The sequence below is a fragment of the Aedes albopictus genome, chromosome 3 (genome assembly GCF_035046485.1).
Source record: "Aedes albopictus strain Foshan chromosome 3, AalbF5, whole genome shotgun sequence".
In the NCBI taxonomy this organism is placed as follows: domain Eukaryota; kingdom Metazoa; phylum Arthropoda; class Insecta; order Diptera; family Culicidae; genus Aedes; species Aedes albopictus.
This window is the reverse complement of record NC_085138.1, coordinates 330,829,017-330,852,451: the sequence shown is the minus strand read 5'-3', so window position 1 is coordinate 330,852,451 and position 23,435 is coordinate 330,829,017. Positions and strand designations below refer to the sequence as shown.

Below are 23,435 nucleotides of genomic sequence, written 5' to 3'. Positions count from 1 at the left end.
AAAAGTATCCTAAAAATGGAAATGAGTAGCGTCACATTACAACGTTGTTAACTCACGCTACTAATTCCCATTTTAAACATGCATTTCCACGACTCACTTGAAGTGCAAATTTTCGGTAATACCAATCCGTGTGGTCAAATTATGAAATTCAAATAACTCAACGTACATATGTACAGATGGGTAAATTATTGGTTAAATTGGGAAAAAATCCACAGCTCAGGTGAGATTTGAACTCACGACCCTTATTCGCTAGACAAGTGCTTTACCAACTAAGCTACCGAGCCAATTAATGACCCGGCAACTTAGTTGCCTGTACGATAGGCAAACAGTTTCAAACAATAAACAAATCGCTTTCGCTCTTCGTACATATGTACAACAGAGATGGTTATATTTGCGGTTTAGGGGAAGATGATATAGATCGATGAGATTAGAATTGAACCTTATGACAACTAAGTTACCGGGTCATTAATTGGCTCGGTAGCTTAGTTGGTAAAACACTTGTCTAGCGAATAAGGGTCGTGAGTTCAAATCTCACCTGAGCTGTGGATTTTTTTACCAATTTAACCAATAATTTACCCATCTGTACATATGTACGTTGAGTTATTTGAATTTCATAATGCATTTCCAATTAAAACTAACTGTTTAAAAGAATAAACCTATTGGAAATTTTACCAGGAATCCAAATTTGCAAAAATATTTAAGGGTTTACGGTCGAATTTATAACTCGTAAATTATAGTGAAAAATCTGACCAAAAAGGCGTCAAAACATTGTAACGTCACGGTAGAATGTGTTTATCACTTCCGTTCCCGTTTGACCATCAATCTGACGTGGCAGGTGAGGAAGAGACGTAATCAACGTAATCATGAGGCATTTATGTCTGTAACTATATCCCTTCAGGACGCGCGCCGTTGTAAAAAGTACAACACCCCCAAAAAACCTCGCTCGTCGTATGCAGAGAGAGCGCGGTGCAGTTTCAGAATCCGAAAGGCGCGCGTCCTGAAAGGATATAAACTGTACCTTGATTATTATCTTTTTGCCTTTCTCGTACACTAAGTGTACTGGAAAGGCTATATGTTCACTCCAAAATGACTTTTCGATAGAAGGCCCGGAGGGTAGAGTCACATATACCAATTAACTCAGCTCGACGAATTGAGGGGATGTCGCTACAAACCCATCCATGCGACACATCAAACTACGGTATTTTCCATAACTTGATGAATAGTAAGCAGAAAAATGGTCTCAGACCATATCTGAACCGGTAGTGTCCCGGAACCGGTTCCGGGTATCCCACCGGAAGTGGACAAACATAAAAGTGCACCAAACCCATGCATGCGGCATATTAAACCGCAGCTTTTTCGATACCCTGATGAACAGTAAGAAGGAATACATTCTCAGACCATATTGGAACCGGTAGTATTCCGGAACCGGTTCCAGATGTCCCGCTGGAGGTGGCCAAGTATACAAGTTAACTAAACCCATGCATGCGACATATCAAATAGTGGCTTTTTTGACATCCTGATGAAAGGTAAGCAGGAAAATATTCTCAGACCATATTTGAACCAGTTGTGTTCCGGAACCGGTTCCGGGTGTCCCGCCGGAAGTGGCCAAATATGAAATTGAACTAAAACCATGCATGCGACATATCAAACCGCGGCTTTTTCGATAACCTGATGAACAGTATGCAGGACAGCATTCTCAGAACATATCGAAACCAGTAGTGTTCCGGAGCTGGTTCCACATGTCCCGCCAGAGGTGGCCAAGCTTAAAAGTTAACCAAACCCATACATGCGACATATCAAATAGTGGCTTTTTTGATATCCTGATGAATAGTCAGCAGGAAAATATTCTCAGACCATATGTATCTGAACCGGTAGTGATCCGGAACCGGTTCCGGGAGTCCCGCCGGAAATGGCCAAACAAAAAAGTGAACCAAACCCATGCGACAAATCAAATCGCGGATTTTTAGGTATCTTGATTGACAAAAAAAAAAGTTTTCGGCCATATTTGGAACAACCGGTAGTATTCCTCACCGATTAAGGGTGCTCCATCGGAAGTGATCAAATGTAAAGGAGAACCAACTCCATAAATAGCTGTTTTGGTAACCTGATGAACGGTTAACAAGAGAAACAATCAACGACCACACTTTGGAAAACCAATACTGTGCCGAAACCGGTTCCAGGTGCTCCGCCGGAAGTGGTAAAATGTAGAACGGAACCAAACGCATGCACACCGCACATTAAATATCGGCTTTTTCGATGACGCGCAGAACGGTCAGCGAGAAAAGTCTCAGGCCACTTTAAGACTACCGGTACACGCTATGTCTGAACCTGCAAATTATAAAAATTGAATGTACATCGAGTTTCTTTCCACCAAACATCAACATTCAAGCTATATTTTCATTTGCAGAAGGTTTTAAAATATTCTATCGGTGAAAATTTTTCCACACATTTTGTATGGGGCAGAAATTGGCCGAAAATGAGAATTTCATGTAAATTTGTATGAAAAACAGCTAAAAAGATGAAAAAATCAAAATTTCCCCGATGAAATACCGTCAAGGCGCCATTCACCGTGGGGGCTTCATTCACCGTGTGCCTTCGAATATTTTTTCATTATTTCCATATTATGATTGAATGATATGACAATTTCCCTTCAATTACATCAATACAATGTTGTATTGGTGAAATTGAAGGGAAATTGTCATATCATTCAATCATAATATGGAAATAATGAAAAAATATTCGAAGGTACACGGTGAATGGAGCCCCCACGGTGAATGGCGCCTTGACGGTATTTTAAAACCTTCTGCAAATGAAAATATAGCTTGAATACTGATGTTTGGTGGAAAGAAACCCGATGTACATTCAATTTTTTATAATCTGCTGGTTAAGACATAGCGTGCGGTAGTGTACCGGAACCACTTTCGAGTGTCTCGCCGGAACTGGCGAAATGCACAAATAAGTGTTTGACAGTATATCAAATAGCAGCTTTTTTGAATACACGATGATCGATTCGTAAGAAGATAGCCTCAGACCATATTTTAGACAACCGGTAGTGTCCCGAAACCAGTTCTGGGTGTCCCACTGGAAGTGGTCAAATGTAAAAGTGATCTTTACCCACCCATGCATGAGATAAATCAAATCGTGTTTTTTTTGGGTAACCTAATGAACGTTAGCAATGAAATAGTCTCAGACTATATTTGGAAGACCCGGTGTGCTCCGGGACCTGTTCCGGTACCGCATCGAAAGTAACCAAATGTACCATGCAACATATTACATCACAGCTTTTTGAATAACCCGAGGAACGGTTAACTAGAAAATAGGCTCACACCACATTACAGACTACCGATAGAGTTGCACAACCAGCGTTTGGTGCTTCGCCGGAACTACGAAAGTAAATAAAATCAATGCAAGCGATAAAAATGTGTAAGAGAACAAAATCTTACAAATTAAACCCACATACAAACAGACGTCGCACTATACGCACTACCTATCGCTCTTGTTTTCAACGGTCAATAAGATATAGCCCAAATGTTCAGAAAAAAATTTTGTGATCTGTGATTGTGTAAAGAGTTATAGCTTAGCTTGTTAGTATCGTCTTGATATTGATCAGCCTCCAGTGTTAGTGAAGGTGCTCAACAAAGTGCTCGAGCAGTCAACTGAGAAGTCTGATGTTTTTCAGCCCTGCTTATACGTTGAACATAACGTCGAACTATGTGCAATAAATAAGTTGTAAGTCAATTCAAAGATGTCTTTGATAAAATGCTTGCTTTTCTATAAAAATATTCGGATTCAGAAACACTTTGACTTACGTTGTCGGAAAGATTATGAGAACATGTTCGACGAGAAAGGCACTATCACCACTAGGTGGATTAATTTGGGTTTTATGCTATCTTTTTCTATCCTTAAGCACTTTTTGTTAAACATGATATCAATATTCTCTGACAAAAACATGAATCAACGGAGTTCCAACAGAGTATGAGTAGATTACCTCAACAGATGTTGTGAATGCGCCATGCTGCACCACATATAGCCATACATGCCATAAAGATCGATATTAAAAATAAAAATAAAAACATTTTCATTTTGCAATTTTTACATCAGCCCCAAAGTGTGGAAACTATATTTTCAATTAATACCAAAATTTTTTTTTGGCCTAATTTGATTCAAGTTTTCTCATAAAATACTGACAACAAAAGCACGTGTTTTGAGCTGAACAGCTGCTGAAGTATAAGGCGTTGTTCAGTTGATTACCACGCTAGTTCACCACTGCTGAACACAAGTTCAGCAGTGATCATTATTAAGTCAAGGGAAGTGTATGTTTTGTCTTGGGTGCTTCAAGTCACCCTCTCTAGGATGCAGGCTTGTTATTTGCTCCCACAATGTGCCTCAAATGAACGTTTTTGCTCTCTTTATCTTTGTGCGTTCCTACCGAAGCCGTTTGTGCGGGAGCGATGCACAAAGAGAGAACGGGAGCGAGACAAAGAGAAACTTCGAGCCACTTGAATCAACACAATAAGTGTAACTTTTTTGTGCCTCATTTTTGAGGAACCCGGTAAGTTGGTGGACTATTTTTATGGCGTTGTTCGCAGTATGAGCTCGCCGATTGGGTGGTATGTCATAATTGCACATATAAATACTTGTGCAATTGTTAATAAATGATTTGATATCACAAACATATTCATGTTTACTCCCGGCGTACACAAAGTGCCTCAATTTTGAGGAAACGCACTTTTTTGAGCAATCAATCCGCACGTTTTTCGGAGTCACAAGCTACAAGCAGGAAGCTGAAACAAAATGAGAGAAAATGCTCTAGCTTTGAATGCGGGAGCGCAGAGCAGATTTTTTGTTCTCTTGTTTTGCTCTGAGGAGGATTCCATGCCTGCTAGGATGGCGCAGATAGGAGGGCATGCGGCTGACAATCGACAGGTCTTAAGTTCTAATCTGGATTTAGGTAATTTTGTATGTAATTCTTATTTCATAATAGGTGTTCTCAACATGAGAGCAAATAATTACTCTCGGGAGAGTTCAACATTTTTGCATTTTTTTTAATTTTTAGTCATTTTTTCCCAAGCTTAATAGAAGCTTTCATGTATATTTGTAAAACGCTTTATACAACAAATTATGAAGCTGGTACAAAACACTACGCTTAATTACTTCTTCAAATTTGTGTGAACAAAACCCGAACATAGGTTGTACGTGAAAATAATTCAAATGTTACTCAACATCATGCTGAATTGATTCGTCATAATGATGCCTGTTAAATAAGAGATTGTTAGTTGGGAGTCTTGTACCATTTGGGCTCTTGCCGCTATAACTAAGTCAAATCAATCCGTTTGAAATTGACTCAGTTATAGCGACAAGTGCCCAAAATAGGTACACCTGCTCAAATGGTACAAGATCCTACATAAGGATTTGAATTCAACAAGCTCAAGCTAACTTCAAGACGAAGACGAGCGTTTGCATCATCGCTTACTTCTCTCCACTCTTTGATCTGCACTCTGGTAGGAGTTTATAGTCTGCAGTGGACGAGTGATTCTATCATCATTTTCTTGCTTTCTTATTAACAAAATGGGAGGTGTCTGAAATATTATGAAAAACACCGGTATTTCAATAGCGAATGGAAGTATATTAACTGCAAAGATACTTTCCATACTCTTTTACGAAAAGCCACGCCACATTAATGCTTACCACGTATGTTCACTAAAGTTTTCAAAATATGGCAATCCCTTGTCTTTTTTTATAAAGTTGTCCTTGTACTACCAACCCATCGGCGAAATTACCCCGAGCTCCCCCCCATATATGCAAAACGGCCACAGTGAGGCCCTTCCACGACCTGAACTTGGCCCTACCTATGACATACAAACTGCACGAACATCGCAACAACCAACGGCGACGACGACAGTGCAGTCGACGTGAATCGACTGCGGAGAACATGTTTTTTACGTTCCACTGCAGGCAGGGAAAATCTTCCAGCCTCATCCCGGTATACATGGAACACACAAAGCTGGTGTCATTTGTGCCCACCGATGTTCATGTTCAACATCCGAGCATGGGCGAGGATCATCTAGACAGAGAGACATAGTCACACTGACTGCCTATATTGAGCAAGCACGCACGGATTAACAAAGGCAGCAAATCGTTGCCGCACGCTAAAACTGTTCAGCACTAAAATGTGTAAGACCTACTCATAAGTGCATATTTTCCAGACCACACAAAAATGTGTTACAGTTACACATTCTCAAAAAACAGCTCGTACACTCGTCTAGATGCGAAATGTTGATTTTTTTTTGTTTTCCAAGGTCACTAGTAAACCTAGCTAGATTGGCGTACAAAATTTTTTGCGAATTTAACGATTTTGTGGACGCAGGAGCTGATTTTGTAAATGTGCAAGGGTTACACATTTTTGGTGTAGTCTGGAAATTATGCACTTTAGTGCTGAGCGGGGTTAGCGTGCGTGTGGTTGTCGTTGCCTTCGTCGTCGTCGTCGTCGTCCATTGCATTCGTTGTCATCAAATGCGACAACAACGCGACGACGGGAATGGGGATGGTAAGAAGACTTCTCCTGGAAAAAGAACAATACATGCACTTCCCGAGCAAAGGTGCATGGCCGGTTTACGCAAACCTTAGCAATAGCGGTGGTCGCCATGGAAGATGTTCGGGAAAAAATGGCATAATCCAATACTTCTGAAGGTTCGTCACCTGCAGTTGAAGTCTCCGATTTTTTCAAAGCTTCACTTCGTTCAGCGAAGTTCTAGAATTGAACTTCCCGTTCCCAAACAGAAGTTCACTTAATAATCCTGGGTGCGTAACGAACGATGACGTTAAGCTTATGCATACAAATGAACTCCAATGTGTTCTACTCTCTCTCCATCATCCAGCGCAGCGGTTATAAATGCCGTCCATTGTCATCCCGGTGAGCAGCTCCCCCGTGTCGCAGGTATAACCCGGTGGTGCAGCGCAGCGAATTGTATGGTGGTGACCGTTACACATTTCCCTCATTCCCCGCCGCGTTTGGATATTGAATTAATATTTTGTTTTCGCGTTTCATATAAATATTTATGCCATGTGGTGGTGCTGCTGATGCTGCAGCACACTGCACAGTGCGCACACGGAAAGGAAGGTGGAATGCTGCTGCTGGGCTCGGGCTGCCGCGCAAAGAATGGAAAGATGAAAAACGCTGATATTTCACATTTCTTTGCGCGCGCGATTCTTTCCTCGTCGCCGGCGGACTCAGAGCGGGTTGACTCGAAGGTAGGGCAGGACTTCCTAGAAGAAAGCCCGCCGGGAGCAGGGAAGATGCGGGGCGGCAAAACAATCCTCGCTTTCAAAAGTATGCTCTGTGTGGAGTATGTTTTTCCTCTGCGTCGTCGTCGTCGTCGTGCTTTGATGTAGGAAGAAATGGTACTTCAAGTTGGTCTCATTTCTTAGTTTTTAGTGCTGTTATTGCACACAACAGCATCCACAAGAGGCTGCGAGGAGGCGTAGGTTGGGTGGATAGGGACAGCTCGCTGGAAGACATCTAAGTTTAGTTGAACCGGTTGGTGGTTGCGCGACCATAAACCGGATTGTCTTGTGTTCAGTCACTCCATCGAATAACTACTATTGATGTGCGGTAACTGGATCATCGGGAATTATAGATGATGATGATAGATTGATACAGAAGCAAAAAAATGTGAATAAACTATTGAAGCTATCAATGGGCAAATTATCAAATCGATTTTTTTTCTTTTTACGAAATCAATTTACATGTTCTTATTTATTCGTTGAAATACACAACTAGCACGATTTCATAGGTACCATTGTCCTTGATCATTGTAGGAGGAAATATACTTTTCTACATAAATATAACCAAAACTAAATATTTGAAGCTACTGCCGTGTGGGGCCTGGAGGGTCGTGTTGGTCCATTGATCCAAATTGTTGAACAAAAGTCTGGGAACCCAACGATGGATGTCAGGTATCTTTACATATAACAATTCAAGAGTTCATTAAACAGGTGACCCCTATTTCATGGAGTCATGCAGCTATATGCCTACCGTACCTAGGAATAAATGGTTAGGGGGATCTAATAAAATTCTAACCGCTTAAATACAATTACACTGTAAATAGTTTAACGCACTGCATGTGTTCTCTGCGTCACCCCGAACGACGGTAAATTTAACGTTGCTCTTAGAAAACAGCGTTGGACCATCATCTCTTAATCGACAAGATCCGACTGCGCATAGCTAGGATCCATCGTCAGGAGTTGATAATCGGGCGCCGTTTCAACACTCGCCGACTGTAAGTGCCGACTGCTGTGAAAATATTCTTCATCGAGGATCTGAAAAACCATTCTACGGATATCTCGAAAGGTTATAGGGTGCGTGTACCAATTATGGCACTACCTAAGGAAAGCTATTTATACAAAAATAACGAGAAGACCAACGAATGTCATCAATAAGTTAAAAGACAGTTTAGTTTCCATACTTTACAGGATAAATATAGAAACCGAGCCAAAACTACTTTTAGTATTTATTACAGCGTGTGCCAATGATAGGAACCCTGTACCAGTTATGGTTACATTTTTTAACTTCGGTTCCTTTTCGCACTATTTGCATGCAATCCTTATGGGATTAGCCATAACTGGTACACTATGGCGAAAAAGGGTGCAAGGAAGCTGAAATTTTAAGGAAAATGGTTTTTTTCTACCATGATTTGAGGAAAATGAGGAAATTAAATGAGTGCGACTATCTTTTGTGAACGTGATCTGTTGTTCACATTTTTTTTCTTGTAGATTTACATCGTTAATGGGTGAAAATTAACTATGGCGAATAATTGGTACAATAGCCATAATTGGTACACTTACCCTAATGTAAAAGATTGGCTAGAATAACTTGGGTAATCTAAGAGGCCGTTCATAAACCACGTAGACTTTTTGAGGGGAGGGGGGGTTGGCCAAAATCTACGCTTCATACAAATTTCAAATTTTTTGTATGGGCAAAAGTCTACGAGGAGGGATAATCTGAGATGGCTAAATTTTGATCTACGTGGTTTATGAACAGCCCCTAAACACTCAAAGAATACAAGTATTCATCCGGACAAAGATTTTTTTTAATTCCTTGTTGGGTATATAAGTCACTGCGACCAGTTTTTAGATCTATTGTGACAAATGCCCCAGTTTTATTTAGCTTTGTCAAGTTGACGTATCCCATATAGCCGAGGCGGTAAACGCACGGGTATTCAGCATGACCATGCTGAGGGTGACGGGTTCGATTCCCGGTCGGTCCAGGATCTTTTCGTAAAGGAAATTTCCTTGACTTCCTTGGGCCTAGAGTATCTTCGTGCCTGCCACCACGATATACACATGCAAAATGGTCATTGGCAGAGGAAGCTCTCAGTTAAAAACTGTGGAAGTGCTCATTGAACACTAAGCTGAGAAGCAGGCTTTGTCCCAGTGAGGACGTTACGCCAACAAGAGGAGGAGAGGAAGTTGACGTATCACCATTGGTATGGGCGATAATCAAACCTTGACTGTAAGCGTGATCCCATCACGGTGCTACAGCTCGGATGAACTGTACCCGGGTAGAGGTGAAATACTGACGAGCAAAACGTTATATTGGTTTGATTGATATAAGAGATAAAAGATCTGAAAATAATATCTCAAAAATGTTCCTGGAACATCTGAGCAATATCAAAATTTGATATTTTAAGATCAAAGGAATAGCTCGCTGCTATTGGTCAGATCTTACAAAATCTAAATATGATATGATGATGATGTTCCAGGAGTAAATTTTTGATTTTATTTTTAGATCTTTTATCTCTTATGTCAATCAAACCCATATCACTTTTTGATCTCCATATCAAAATATGCTATTATTAAGCTCTTTTCCTCTACTCGGGTACTACCGTATTGGGGTTTGTTCTCCAGACATCAAAGGGTTCTATCAGCCCCTTGTGGGAGATCTCAATTCTCTTAGCTGAAATTGCCGGGCAACGGCATAACAAATGTTCCGAGTCTTCTATATCCATGTCGCAAAAGCGACACACATCATCTTGAAGTTTTCCAATTAGCTTCAGATGATACCGGCTCATGACCTGTTAGAAGGCCAGTAAAAGTACTTAGATCTTTTTAAGAAAGTTCTAGAATTTTGCGAGCGTTTGAAACTTTCGGTTTCATGAAATCTTTCGACTGCCTCACAACAGTGGTGGTTTCCCAGTTGGGTTTTATTTTCTCATGTTCCTATGTTTTAAAATGGTTCTGGTCCTATGAATTTATAAGACGATCCAAGTCTTGCTAACATATCGGCTTATTCGTTTCCTTCAATTCCACAGTGCCCTGGAACCCAAAATAGCTTCACTTGATTGCGGCAAGCTAATTGTTGAAGTGACTGAGAATACACTCCCAAACATGTTTAGAAGTACATGTTTCCGATTTCAATGCATTTAGAGCTGCTTGGCTATCAGACATCATGAAAATGGTCGAATGTCTGTAATTTCTGCGTAACCAAATATTACTGCATTCTAAAATCGCCTGAATTTCAGCTTGAAAAACTGTAGGCCATTTGCCCATAGGACCCATAGGAACTGATATGAATTTTGAACCATCAGTGAAAAATACGATTGATCCTGGGTGTAGTACTGGGCTACCATTTGTCCACAGATTTCGCCCAGGATTGATCACTTCAAAGGAGCGTTCAAAATTGTATTTTTTTTGCTCATCCAATCACTACTGTTTAAGATTAGAGAACTGATACTAATTGTTTTAAGAATACTGAGATGTCCTTTCAGGTCACCCCAAAGGAGTTGTGTAGTTCTTTTGAGCTTCAAATCACTCTTTGCAGCTTCTAATTGAACAAATTGATGCAATGGAAGTAGAAGTATGGATGAAGATACAGGAGTGGAGAAACGGCAAAGCCGCGAATGAGTGAGCATGAACGATCCAAAGCAGTAGCTCGTCAGTGGTATTCGGCTCTCGAGAGGGAAGTGAAATGCTGATGTGGACTGGACAAAAGAGAGTTAACGAACCCGTTACCCGACGGGCGACATTCGTATTCTCTATGTCACATCCTTTTAGTAAGACTAAGCTGAATGTTACGATGCCCGTGAAAGATTAGTTAAACAGTTGAACCACTAGGTTTGAGGACTTTGAAAACCATTTTGAAGTACCGCGCCAATAACATCTATGCGTGATCTGCCAAGGGAACGACATCTCTCTCTCTCTCTTCTTGGCGTAACGACATATTATCCGTGAAAACACCCAAGGCCATCACTGCAGAAGATAGAAACAGTCATCAAACAGTATGACATCCAACAGACCTGGGGTCGATGATATATCAACCAAGATGTACAAAGCTAACCCCGTAGTGTCTGCACAACAGCCGCATCACTTGATCTATAATATCTGGAACACAACGCATAAGCCGACCATATGCAAGACGTATTGGCGTGACGAACGTACACGGCAGAAATGCTTACAGTAGGAATGGTGTAGAGTCCGTCATCGATGTGACCTTTTGGAGCCCAGGTCTAAACCCTAGTAGCTCCGATTGGAGGGTCGACAATGGGTATCCGCACAGTGATCATCTGGCGGTTCGATACATGGTGGAACACGGGGGAAGACGACCGCAGCCAAGGGTTGGCTTATCTCGCGCTTCAATGAACCGGTATTTGTGTGAGCAATTGCTCATGGAGGATAACACCGACGATCTGTCTAGCGACGATCTATTCGGAACCCTACCCTGCGGGCGACGCCGCAATGCCAAAGCGTTCCCTACGTAAGAATGAATGCGGACTGGTATATTGATGGTCACCAGAAATCACAGAACTTCGCGCATCCTGCCCGACAGTTAGGAGGAGGAGGATGCAAAGATCAAGTACATACCGATATGGGTAGAATGGAGTGCAGGGCGCCTAAACTGGCATTAAGGAGAAACATCAGAGAATTCAAATATGGCTGCCACAACAGCCAACTTTGCCCCTACTCACGATTTCAAGAGCACCAATCTCAAAAATTTGTAAACAAATGAGCTCGATTTGGAAAAGCTGCCTCTTTTTGCAAGTGAGCAAAGTCAGGATAAACAAGTGCGGCGTGGTTCGATGCTTCGTTCGTCAGATTTGTGCCTCTAAAGTTTGTATGCAAAATTGCAATGGGATTTCTTGATGTTTCACCTTAAACAAAGAGATTAAGGTGCGTAAGCGGGCCAGCTTTGATAATCTCTGCCAGGCAGCCAACACATCCCCCTGCGGTGCTGCCTAAAAGGTCGTCGTGATCCAAATGAAGGGCACGTCAGTACATCGCCATCGTGAAAACGTTGTTGTCGATGATGAAGACGCTCAAGTTGAACAAGACTTCGGCTCCGCATGGTATCTACTGCAGCCATTCAGACGGCCATCGAGGCAAGTCCTGACATGGGCAGAGTGGGTATGCAGATGTGCCTAGCCTGAGGGGAATTTCCGGAGAGGTGGAAAAGGCAAAACTGGTCTGCTGCCCAAAAACGGGAATCCACCTGGCGACACGTTGGTGTACAGACTTATCTGCATCCATTGGGAGCACCCGCATACTCGCCGATCTACTGAAGTTCGCGGGTTCGGCATCGTAGCGCTGCAGGAGGTGTGGTGGACAGGATCCATGGTGCGAACGTTTAAAGGTTATCATACCATCTACCAGAGCTGCGGCAACACACGCGAGCTGGGAACAGCTTACATAGTGATGGGTGATATGCAGAGGCGCGTGATCGGTTGGTGGCCGATCGACGAAAGAATGTGCTGGTTGAGGATCAAGGGCCGATTCTTCAACTTCAGCATAATAAACGTGCACATCCCACACTCCGGAAGCTGTGATGATGACAAGGACGCATTTTACGCGCAGCTCGAACGCGAGTACGATCGCTGCCCAAGCACGACGTCGAGATTTAAACGCTCAGGTAAAGGCCAGGAGGAGGAATTCAGACCGACGATTGGAAAGTTCAGCGCCCACCAGCAACACCGCCAAAAACATGGCCATATGTAGCACCTTTTTTCAAACACAGCCTCTCCAATCGTTACACCTACAGATCATCACAGCAGACAAAATCTCAAATCGACCACGTTCTGATTGACGGACGGCACTTCTCCGACATTATCGACTTCAGGACCTATCGTGCCGCCAACATCGACTCCGACCACTATCTGGTGATGGTCAAACTACGCCTAAAACTCTCCGTCATCAACAATGTACGGTACTGACGACCGCCACGGTACAACCTAGAGCGTCTAAACCAACCAGATGTCGCCTCAGCATACACGCAGAATCTTGAGGTCGCGTTGCCAGACGAGGGCGAGCTCGATGAGGCCCCTCTAGAGGACTGCTGGAGTACAGTGAAAGCAGCCATCAACGACGCAGCCGAGGGCATCATCGGGTACGTGGAACGGAATCGACGGAACGAATGGTTCGACGAAGAGTGCAGAACGGTTTTGGAGGAGAAGAACGCAGCGAGGGCGGTAATGCTGCAGCAAGGGATTCGACAGAACGTGGAACGTTATAAACAGAAGCGGAAACAGCAGACCCGCCTCTTTCGAGAGAAAAGGCACCGCCCGGAAGAAGCGGAGTGTGAAGAAATGGAACTGCTGTGTCGTTCCCAAGAAACACGGAAGTTCTACCAGAAGCGCAACGCATCCCGCAACGGCTTCGTGCCGCGAGCCGAAATGTGCCAGAATAAGGACGGAGGCTTCTTGACGGACGGACGTGAGGTGATCGAAAGATGGAAGCAGCACTTCGATAAGCACCTGAACGGCGTGGAGAACGTAGGCAAAAAAGACCACGGCAACGGAGAAAACGACGATGCCAGTGCAGCGGAGGATGGAAATGAACCAACTCCCACGCTGAGGATGTTAAGGATGCCATTCATCAGCTCAAAACCAACAAAGCAGTTGGTAAGGATGGTATCGCAGCTGATCACATTAAGATGTGCCCAGAAAAGTTGGCCACCTGTCTACACCGGTTGATAGTGAGAATCTGGGAAACCGAACAGCTACCGGAAGAGTGGAAGGAAGGGGTTATCTGCCCCATTCACAAGAAAGGCGACCATTTGAAATGTGAGAACTTCAGAGCTATCACTATTTTGAATGCTGCCTATCCCGGATCATCTTCCGTCGTCTGTCGCCTAAAACGATTGAGTTCGTGGGGAGTTACCAAGTCGGTTTTATCGACGGCCGGTCGACAACGGACCAGATCTTTACCGTACGACAAATCCCCCAGAACTGCCGTGAGTACCAGTTCCCAACGCATCACCTGTTCATCGATTTCAAGGCGGCATACGACAGTATCGACCGTGCATAGCTATGGAGAATCGTGGACGAAAACGGGATGCTGATTAGACTGATTAAAGCAACGATGGACAGTGTGAAAAACTGCGTAAGGGTTTCGGGTGAACTTCATATTTAGTTCATTCGAATCTCGCCGGGGACTGCGACAAGGTGACGGTCTCTTATGTCTACTCTTCAACAACGCTCTGAAAGGTGTAATGCGACGAGCCGGGCTCAACAGTCAGAGAATGATTTTCACAAAATCCGGTCAATTTGTGTAACGGGGATACCTTGAAGGTGGTGGAGGAATTCGTCTACCTCGGATCCTTACTGACGGCTGACAACAACGTGAGTCGTGAAATTCGAAGGCGCATCATCAGCGGAAGTCGGGTCTACTACGGGCTCCTGAAGAAGCTGGGGTTTAAAAGATTCACCCACGCACCAAATGCACCATGTACAAAACGCTAATAAGACCGGTGGTCCTCTACGGACACGAGACATGGACCATGCTTGTGGAGAACCTCTAAGCAGTTTCCGAGCGACGCATGCTCTGGTTGATCTAAACCACGAGCTCGCTGCACTTTACGGCGAGCCCTGCATCCAGAAGGTGACCAAAACCGGAAGGATACGATGGGCAGCGCATGTTGTAAGAATGCCGGACAACAACCCGGCAAAGTTGGTGTTCGCGGTTGGCACAAGAAGGCGTGGAGCGCAGAGAGCACGATGGGCGGATCAGGTGGAGCGTGACTAGGCGAGCATCGGGCGTAACCGAGGATGAAGAATGGCAGCCACAAATCGTGTATTATGGAGAAATATTGTTGATTCAGTTTTATCTTGAATTTGATGTATTAGTAAATAAATGAATGAAATACATAACTCTGTATCACGCAATGTTATTAATTGCTGTGCTTATTCATTCTCGGAGGAACTGAAGACATCCCCCAAAAAAGCTTTTAATTTTAATTCAGTTTTATTGATGTGCCCCGAAAGAATAACATTTAATTTCGACGGCCAATGCTCTAAATTTCATAAACCCATTAAAAAGATTGACACCGTTGGGCATGGACTGCTTGCCCGTTGCGTGACTCGTAACAAATGCATTTAGTTCAGTTCTCAAAAACTGCAATTTCGGCCGTCTATTGTTCCCAACAGCACATACCCAACAATCAACACTTAATTCGCACATTCGAAGTTGCGCCCCATCCCTTTCCCATTCTTGCTGATATTTAGTGTTTTCTTTTTCTTTTTTTATCCCCCGTTTTATTCCACAGGGCCACCGCCAGTCAACGTCCTGCACCGTGCTCTTCATGGCCCTGTACTTTTGCTGTATGGCCGCGTTCGCCTGGTGGGCCTGTCTGGCACTGGCCTGGTTCCTCGCCGCCGGCCTCAAGTGGGGTCACGAAGCGATCGAGAACCGGTCCCATCTGTTCCATTTGGTGGCGTGGGCCATCCCGGCCGTGCAGACCATTTTCGTGCTCGCGCTCGGCAAGGTGGAAGGTAAGTTCTGTGTCTACGTGTGTTTTTGTGTGTCTATTATGTTGAGGTACCTACCAGATACTTTCCCCTTCAGTCCATTTGATGGTTCTGCGATGTTGGCGAAGCTTTGGTTCGGGCGTACGTCCATTTTCCTATTGATGTTGGAGTCATTCCACGTCGAATGGATGAGTTAAAAAAAAAAGTAGAAATCTATTATTTCACTTGAGGTGGTTTTCCACTCCACTGGATCCATTTCGGAGTTAGCATAAGTGCGGAATCGTGGATAAAACTTCGGTTTCAAACCATTTTCCGATTTGCCATGGAATGTATCCTGACCAACTCCTGCTCTGGACATTCATGACTGAGTGTACATGAAGGTTAAGTTCGTGGACGCCGGTTGATTTGATGTCTCGAGCGAATGGGGATTGGAGCCCTGGGAGACGCAGTCAACAATTTACGAGCTATGTGTGGAACATGTTATGGACGGTGATAGCAGTGCAACGTTGAATTATGGATTGTGCCTAGTAGGTACAGTGATGAATTCAAAGCTCTATTATGGCACCTGTAAGCCACAACCTTTACGGTACAGGACGGTTTATGGATGTTTGTCACGATATATGTACAAAACCGGTAATCTACCGGAATAATGCCGACGAATAATGGTAGAGGTGTTTCCTGGAATTGAACTAGTGCGTCGGGTTTATAATTTCAGTATCAGGCGAAATTCATGACTCGCTCACGTTGAAAAATTTCCAATTCAATTCGAATGAGCGGAAAATCTTGCAAACATAGCACAGCACTAGGTGTAGGCGTCAAAGCTTCCATCTAGTCAAGGTCGTTCGTGCCGTTCGTGGCACATTAAGACCGACAGCAAGACTATTAACATCCCCTCGGACCACCTTGCAACCGCATCCAACTGGCGTTCGTCATATCTCTGAAAGAGGCCTTAGTGGCAGGCGTCGTTCTTCCAACAACCACCACACTGCATCGCATCGCGGCAGTCAGTCAGTGAGTGGCTGGGAGACAGAAACGAGAAAACTTTTCTGTACGGTTCAACTTGCAAATGACCGCAATGTAGCGTGAAATCTGCCAGTCTCAGCTTGCGGCACAGACAGTCGGTTGGATTTTATGAGTCTGGTCTGGTGTGTGGTGTGGTGGCTTGATGATGGTTTGTTGTGCTTTGCTTTTGGTACGACACGGCTCACAAAAGTTGATTGCGCTCGTACAACTCAATAGAGAACGCGCTAATGGTGAAGAATCATTCGCAGATAGAAGACACACAGAAGCTGGGAAAATCTTATTCAGGGTGTTGTGTTAATGTTCAAGCTGGAACCGAAATAATTTTGTTTAGTTAGGCTCATTATTGAGCCGTAATCAGTGAGTTTCAACGGGATCATACAAACTGTATTATAATTGTGAACTCATTATAAAACTATGTGTCTAATTAGCAACAGAACTCTTTTTTTTCTAACCGCGTACCATGATGCGTTGGAAGTGAATATCTTACTTACCTACCTTACCAGTCAGATTAACTTTGAACCATTCGTCATTGAAATCATCGTCATCATGAAACATTTGAAAGCAGTTTTTTCGTTGAAATTAAACATTTTTGCAACGAAAATGGATTCACTGTTTTCCACATGAGGAATAGAATACAGTGAATACATTTTCGTGGTCGTTGTTTTGATTTACAGCGAAAAAACTGCTTTTCTATTTCCGAAAAATGATGACGGATGCTTGAGTCTTAAGGCCTGAGTGTCTTCCGTTGTACGTAGGAGTCGTCTCCATTCAACTCGGTCCATGGCTGTGCGTTTCCAGTTCCGCACTCTGCGTAGGGTCCGCAGATCATCGTTTGTAGATAGTTAACTTCGTGTGACGGCGAACTTTTTTCGATCGTAGAGTTCTGCGGAGTCCAAAGTAAGCTCGATTTCTTGCCAAAATGCGTCTCTGAATGTCTCTACTGGTACAACACCAGGCGGTCTAAGCCTAAGTATACGAATTCTTCAACCGCTTCGATTTCATCACCGTCGATATAAATTCGGAGTAGCGGTCGGTGATTCTTCCCTGAAGCCCTTTGCCATCATGTACTTTGTCTTCGAAACATTAATGACTAATCCGATTCACCTGGCTTCATTCTTTATTCGGATGTACGTTTCCGCCATCGTCTCAAACTTGCGAGCTTAATATCAATATAATCAGCGAAACCAAGCAGATGAACGGACTTCGTGAAAATCGTTCCACTCGTGTTTATCCCCGCTCCCCTAATTACACCCTCTAAAACAATGTAGAACAGCAAGCACGAAAGACCATATCTTGCCGTAACCCTCTACGAGATTCGAAGGGACTCGAGAGTGTCCCTGATACTCGAATTACGCACATCACTCGATCCATCGTCGCCTTGATTTATCGTATCAGTTTATCTGGGAATCCGTATTCGTGCATAATCTGCTATAGGTGGCCTCGATTGATTGTATCATATGCCGATTAAAAATGGATGATCAAGTGATATGGGCACGTTGTATTCGCGGCATTTATGCAACTCCTGGCGGATGGCGAACATCTGGCCCGTTGTAGCGCGTTCACGCATGAGTCCAGCCTGATATTGTCCCACGAACTCTCTTGCAATCAGTGATAAACGGTGGCATAACATTTGAGAGAGTATCTTGTAGGTAGCGTTCAGTAGTGTAGTTCTCGCAATCCAACTTATCGCCCTTTTTGTAGATGGGACACACGATACCTTCCATCCACTCCTTCGGTAATACTTCCTTTTCCCAAATCTTGGTAATGACCCAGTGGTTCTCCAGCGTATTTAAGAAGCCCACGTGATAGTTGATCTGCTCCAGCGGCTTTGTTGTTTTTCAACCGGTCAACCGCCCCCTCAATCTGTTGGACGTTAGGAACCACAAGTCTGTCGTTCTGCGCATGTTCTCCTAGATCTGTTACCACGCCACCTTGGGTGCTTGTACCGTTGCCATGAAGGGCTCATCGTAATGCCGCCGCCACCTCTCGACCACCTCACGCTCGCTCGTGGGAAGATTTTCATGACTGTCTTGGCACATGTCGGCTTGTAGCACAAAGCCTCTGCGCGAGCGATTCAGATTCTCGTAGAATTTCCGTGTGTTCTTAGCGTGGTCCAGCTCTTCCATCGCTTCGTGATCCCGTTCTTCTTGTTGGTCCTGTTGGTTCAGTCAATATCTTGCTAACCACATTTTATAATTAAGTTTTCCAAGTATCTTCAAGTAAAATTTTAGCTTACAAATTGAGAATTGAATTGTGAAAAGAAATCCTCGTGGTCCGGTGGGAATCGATCCGACGAATCCCAATTCGCTAGACGAGCACTTCTTTACCCCAAACTACAGAGCCACTTGACCATCTCTGTTTTCGGATGATCAAGTGGCTTCGTAGCTTGGAAGAAAAAAGCGCTCTGAAAAACTTTGTTGACTCTTTGATAATTCTTATCAAGAATTGAGTTTTTATTATTGGTGTTATTCATTTCCTCTTCTTGGCGTAACGTCCTCACTGGGACAAAGCTTGCTTCTCAGCTTAGTGTTCTATGAGCACTTCCACAGTTATTAACTGAGAGCTTCCTCTGCCAATGACCATTTTGCATGTGTATATCGTGTGGCAGGCACGAAGATACTCTATGCCCAAGGAAGTCAAGGAAATTTCCTTTACGAAAAGATCCTGGACCGACCGGGAATCGAACCCGTCACCCTCAGTATGGTCATGCTGAATACCCGTGCGTTTACCGCCTCGGCTATATGGGTGTTATTCATTTACAAGACTTAGATCGCCTTGCGATTTCAGACAAAGTTTATCAGGACATACTGGGCTATACTTTTACATCATTGGTTACATACTTACTTCCAGAATAATTTAATTCTTTATAAGAGAAATGTGAGCAGTTAAGTTATCCTATATGAAGTTACGTACAAACTTCATCCAGTTTCAGAGCTGGTTACTCAAGGTTTTCAAATGTTGATGCCTCTTATATTGATATGGCCCCATGGCAACTACTTCCGAATTGTACCGTAATTCGACAAAAAAATCTCTGATCGAACATTTGTTGAAATGTTAGACGTATCTGAAGGAAACCAAGGGAAATGCCTTAGAATACATAGGAAGATATCCACTGAGAAATACCTTAAAAACCCCTTCGGACACCCCTGCACAGTGGCTGATTTCGTCATTTTAGCGCGCTTAATTAATAACTTTTTAACCATGACGTTTAGCGTCATGGTGTCTTCGAGAAAGTTTTTCGCTATAATAAGGAGCTTCTTTTGAGCTATTGTAAAAAATGATCAATCCCCCTAAAAGTGAGATAGAAAATTTATTTTTTGCATTTTTCAAGATACAAGGTTGGTGTCTTCACAAAAGTTGTAGATAATGTTATTTGGAGCAACTTTGTCAAAGACGCCAAGTTTGTAACTCCGTTACTTTTCAAGATACGTTACGTTTTTTATCATCAGACCCTTGAAAAGGGTTTTTGCGCAATTACTTTCGAAGGATTGATTCTACATTTTTCTGATGTTCTACAAAGTTATAGATAATGATAAAACACATAACTTCGCCGAACACGACATCCTTCTAATTTCTAAAATAAAATAGTTATAACGGTTTTTATAGATTTTTGGGCCATATTTCAAGCATATATAACCTAGCTATAGGCAATTATATGCAAATTTCCTTTTAAGCATGTGAATATACAAGTAATTGCCTCTCTTAGAAAGCCAAAACCATCAAACTGTAAGAAACTGTAAGATGGGTTTTGTACACAAACTTTCAACCATCTATGTTACTTTTATATGGGATTTATTCATATCTTCAACATATTTATTTGACAGTTCATGGCAGCTTGCATTTTTATTGTTGTTGTTCGTGTGTGTGAATATAAAGAATGAATTGAGGTGCATTCTGGAGCATTCATAAAGTACGTTACACGAAAACTTACCATCTATTTATATTTTCTTACTAACTCACAGTGCTGCATGTAGTCCACGAAAAGAGCGAACGAAGTGCCATTTTTTTCTCAAATTCTAAACTTGCGCGTGACATATTTTGTGAACGCTCCCTCTAGTGCATGTCTACAATAGGTATAGCTAATTATAAATCTTATTGTACTTTACAGTAAGGTGCTATTTAATCGTGATCTGACAAAACAAATAACACTTTATGCGTTCTTTTCGTGGACTACATGCAGCACTGTCAGTTAGTCAGAAAATAGAAGTAGATGGTAAGTTTTAATGTAACGTACTTCATGAATGTTGCAGAATGCACCACAATCCTTTCTATATATTCACACATTTACAATAACAATAAAAATGCAAGCTGCCATGAACTCTCAAAAAAGTATGGTGAAGATATGAATAAATCCCATATAAAAGTAACATAGATGGTTGAAAGTTTCTGTACAAAAACCATCTTACAGTCTCTTACAGTTTGATGGTTTTGGCTTTCTAAGAGAGGCAATTACTTGTATATTCACATGCTTAAAAGGAAATTTGCATATAATTGCCTATAGCTAGGTTATATATGCTTGAAATGTGGCCCAAAAATCTATAAAAACCGTTATAACTATTTTATTTTAGAAATTAGAAGAATGTCGTGTTCGGCGAAGTTATGTGTTTTACCATTATCTATTACTTTGTAGAACATCAGAAAAATGTAGAATCAATCCTTCGAAAGTTATTGCGCAAAAACCCTTTTCAAGGGTCTGATGATAAAAAACGTAACGTATCTTGAAAAGTAACGGAGTTACAAACTTGGCGTCTTTGACAAAGTTGCTCCAAATAACATTATCTACAACTTTTGTCAAGACACCAACCTTGTATCTTGAAAAATGCAAAAAATAAATTTTCTATCTCACTTTTAGGGGGATTGATCATTTTTTACAATAGCTTAAAAGAAGCTCCTTATTATAGCGAAAAACTTTCTCGAAGACACCATGACGCTAAACGTCATGGTTAAAAAGTTATTAATTAAGCGCGCTAAAATGACGAAATCAGCCACTGTGCCCTGGTGGTATTCTCTAAAGAATCTTTTGAAATAAGTTTAGATTACTGAAAAAATCCCTTAATGTAAAATTGAATGCATTCGCATATATATATTTTTTTTTGGTATTTGATTTTTGTTTTTTTTTAATTAAAAATAAAAAAAAAACAAAAGCAATATTTCCAGAATCAGTTTTTTAATACGTATTTAGAGAAAGTTTTTTAATACGTATTTAGAGAGGATATCTCCTATTTTTTAATCTAGTGGTCATGTTTTAACCATTTTAAACAAAATTTCTAAAAAAAAATGGTAATTAAAAACACGGAAACACCAGGAAAAATATTGCTCCGTTATTTAATGTAAAATCCAGCATGAAAAAATGCGGAAATGTACCTAGTTTTTTTTTCCAAGAAATCTCTGGAGGAATGTATGAAGAAACAAATGGCTAAGCATGACGGTCATAATGATGATGATGATGATGATTGCGAAAAATTGTAGTAGAATTCGTGTAGCAATTGCTAGGAAATATTAACGGAAAACATCTTAATGAATTCCCGAAAGTATCCAAGGAGAATTCCCTAAAGGTGTCCTTGAAGGTAATCCCAGAAAATTATCTGGAAAAACACAAAGAGGAATATCCCGAGGAGTTTATGATGGTATTTCTGTTTGGATTTCAACATACCCTACTGAAAGAAATCATGCAAAAATCTTTGAAGAAATTCCTGCGCACATTCTTTCGGGAATATCCAGTGAATCCAAGATTAAATCTTTGGAGAAATTAATGCAGAAATTGTTGAAGGAGCTCGTGATGGAATGATTAACTATATGATTTACTGAAAGAACCCTGGGATTTTTTTGAAGAAACCTCTAGAGGAATTTCCAAAATAAATCTCGAAAAAATCTTAAAAAATGTTATAAAAAATTTGCTGAAAAAAAAATTGGCATTGGACTATTTCGGCCCATCTGCTGCAACCTTGCTTGCTTCGAACACGTTTGTTATACTCAGTTTTATCGTCGTGGTCGCATATGACGAATTCTTGTAGAAATTTGTGAAACTCACGAAGAATTTTTCAATTAACCATTGGTTGGACTTCTGAAAGAATCCTATCCATGTATCCATTTTGGAAACAATCCATGGAAGATTTATTGGAAAAATTTTGGGACGATTCTATAGGAAATTTTCTGATGAAACCCTTCAAAAATTTCTCTAAGCCTTTATTTTATGATTTTTTTTTTGATTTTTTTAAATTTTGTAAATTTTATGAATTTTATGAAAGTGTCCTTAGAAAAATTTCTTACCCGACGTCTCTAGACAGAAATGTCTTGCATTTTTCTGGACAGATGTGTCATGACAGAAATGTTCTCTGGACGTTTGCATGGAAAGCAGCGGTGTTGATCATTTATGTTTATGTTTTCTCTTTCTTGTAGCAAAATGGTAAAACATTTCTCTCTAGTAGAGACTGTATGTTTTTTTTCACAATTCTATCCGACTCTGTGCGATCCTACCGATAGTATCTCGCACCTTTTATGATCGGAGACGACTATATGAAACAAAATCGCAATCGAAATTTAATTTGGCATGAAATGCTATTTTACGCAATCATTGTCAACAAATATACATATTACTATACAATTCTGATTCAATATATGAAAACATACGATTTTTTCCACACAATGATTTACGATATGTGGTTGGCTGGGTAATTG

At 41.8% G+C, this 23,435-nt stretch overlaps 1 protein-coding gene across 1 annotated transcript in view; it reads left to right on the top strand.

Annotated features, from left to right (window-relative positions):
* Positions 1-23,435, top strand: part of LOC109427048 (frizzled-like) — a 131,827-nt gene that overhangs the window by 95,758 nt on the left and 12,634 nt on the right. The window contains exon 4 of the mRNA XM_029865283.2: positions 15,533-15,758. Coding sequence (XP_029721143.2) covers positions 15,533-15,758 — 226 coding nt within the window. The remainder of the gene's footprint in view (positions 1-15,532; positions 15,759-23,435) is intronic.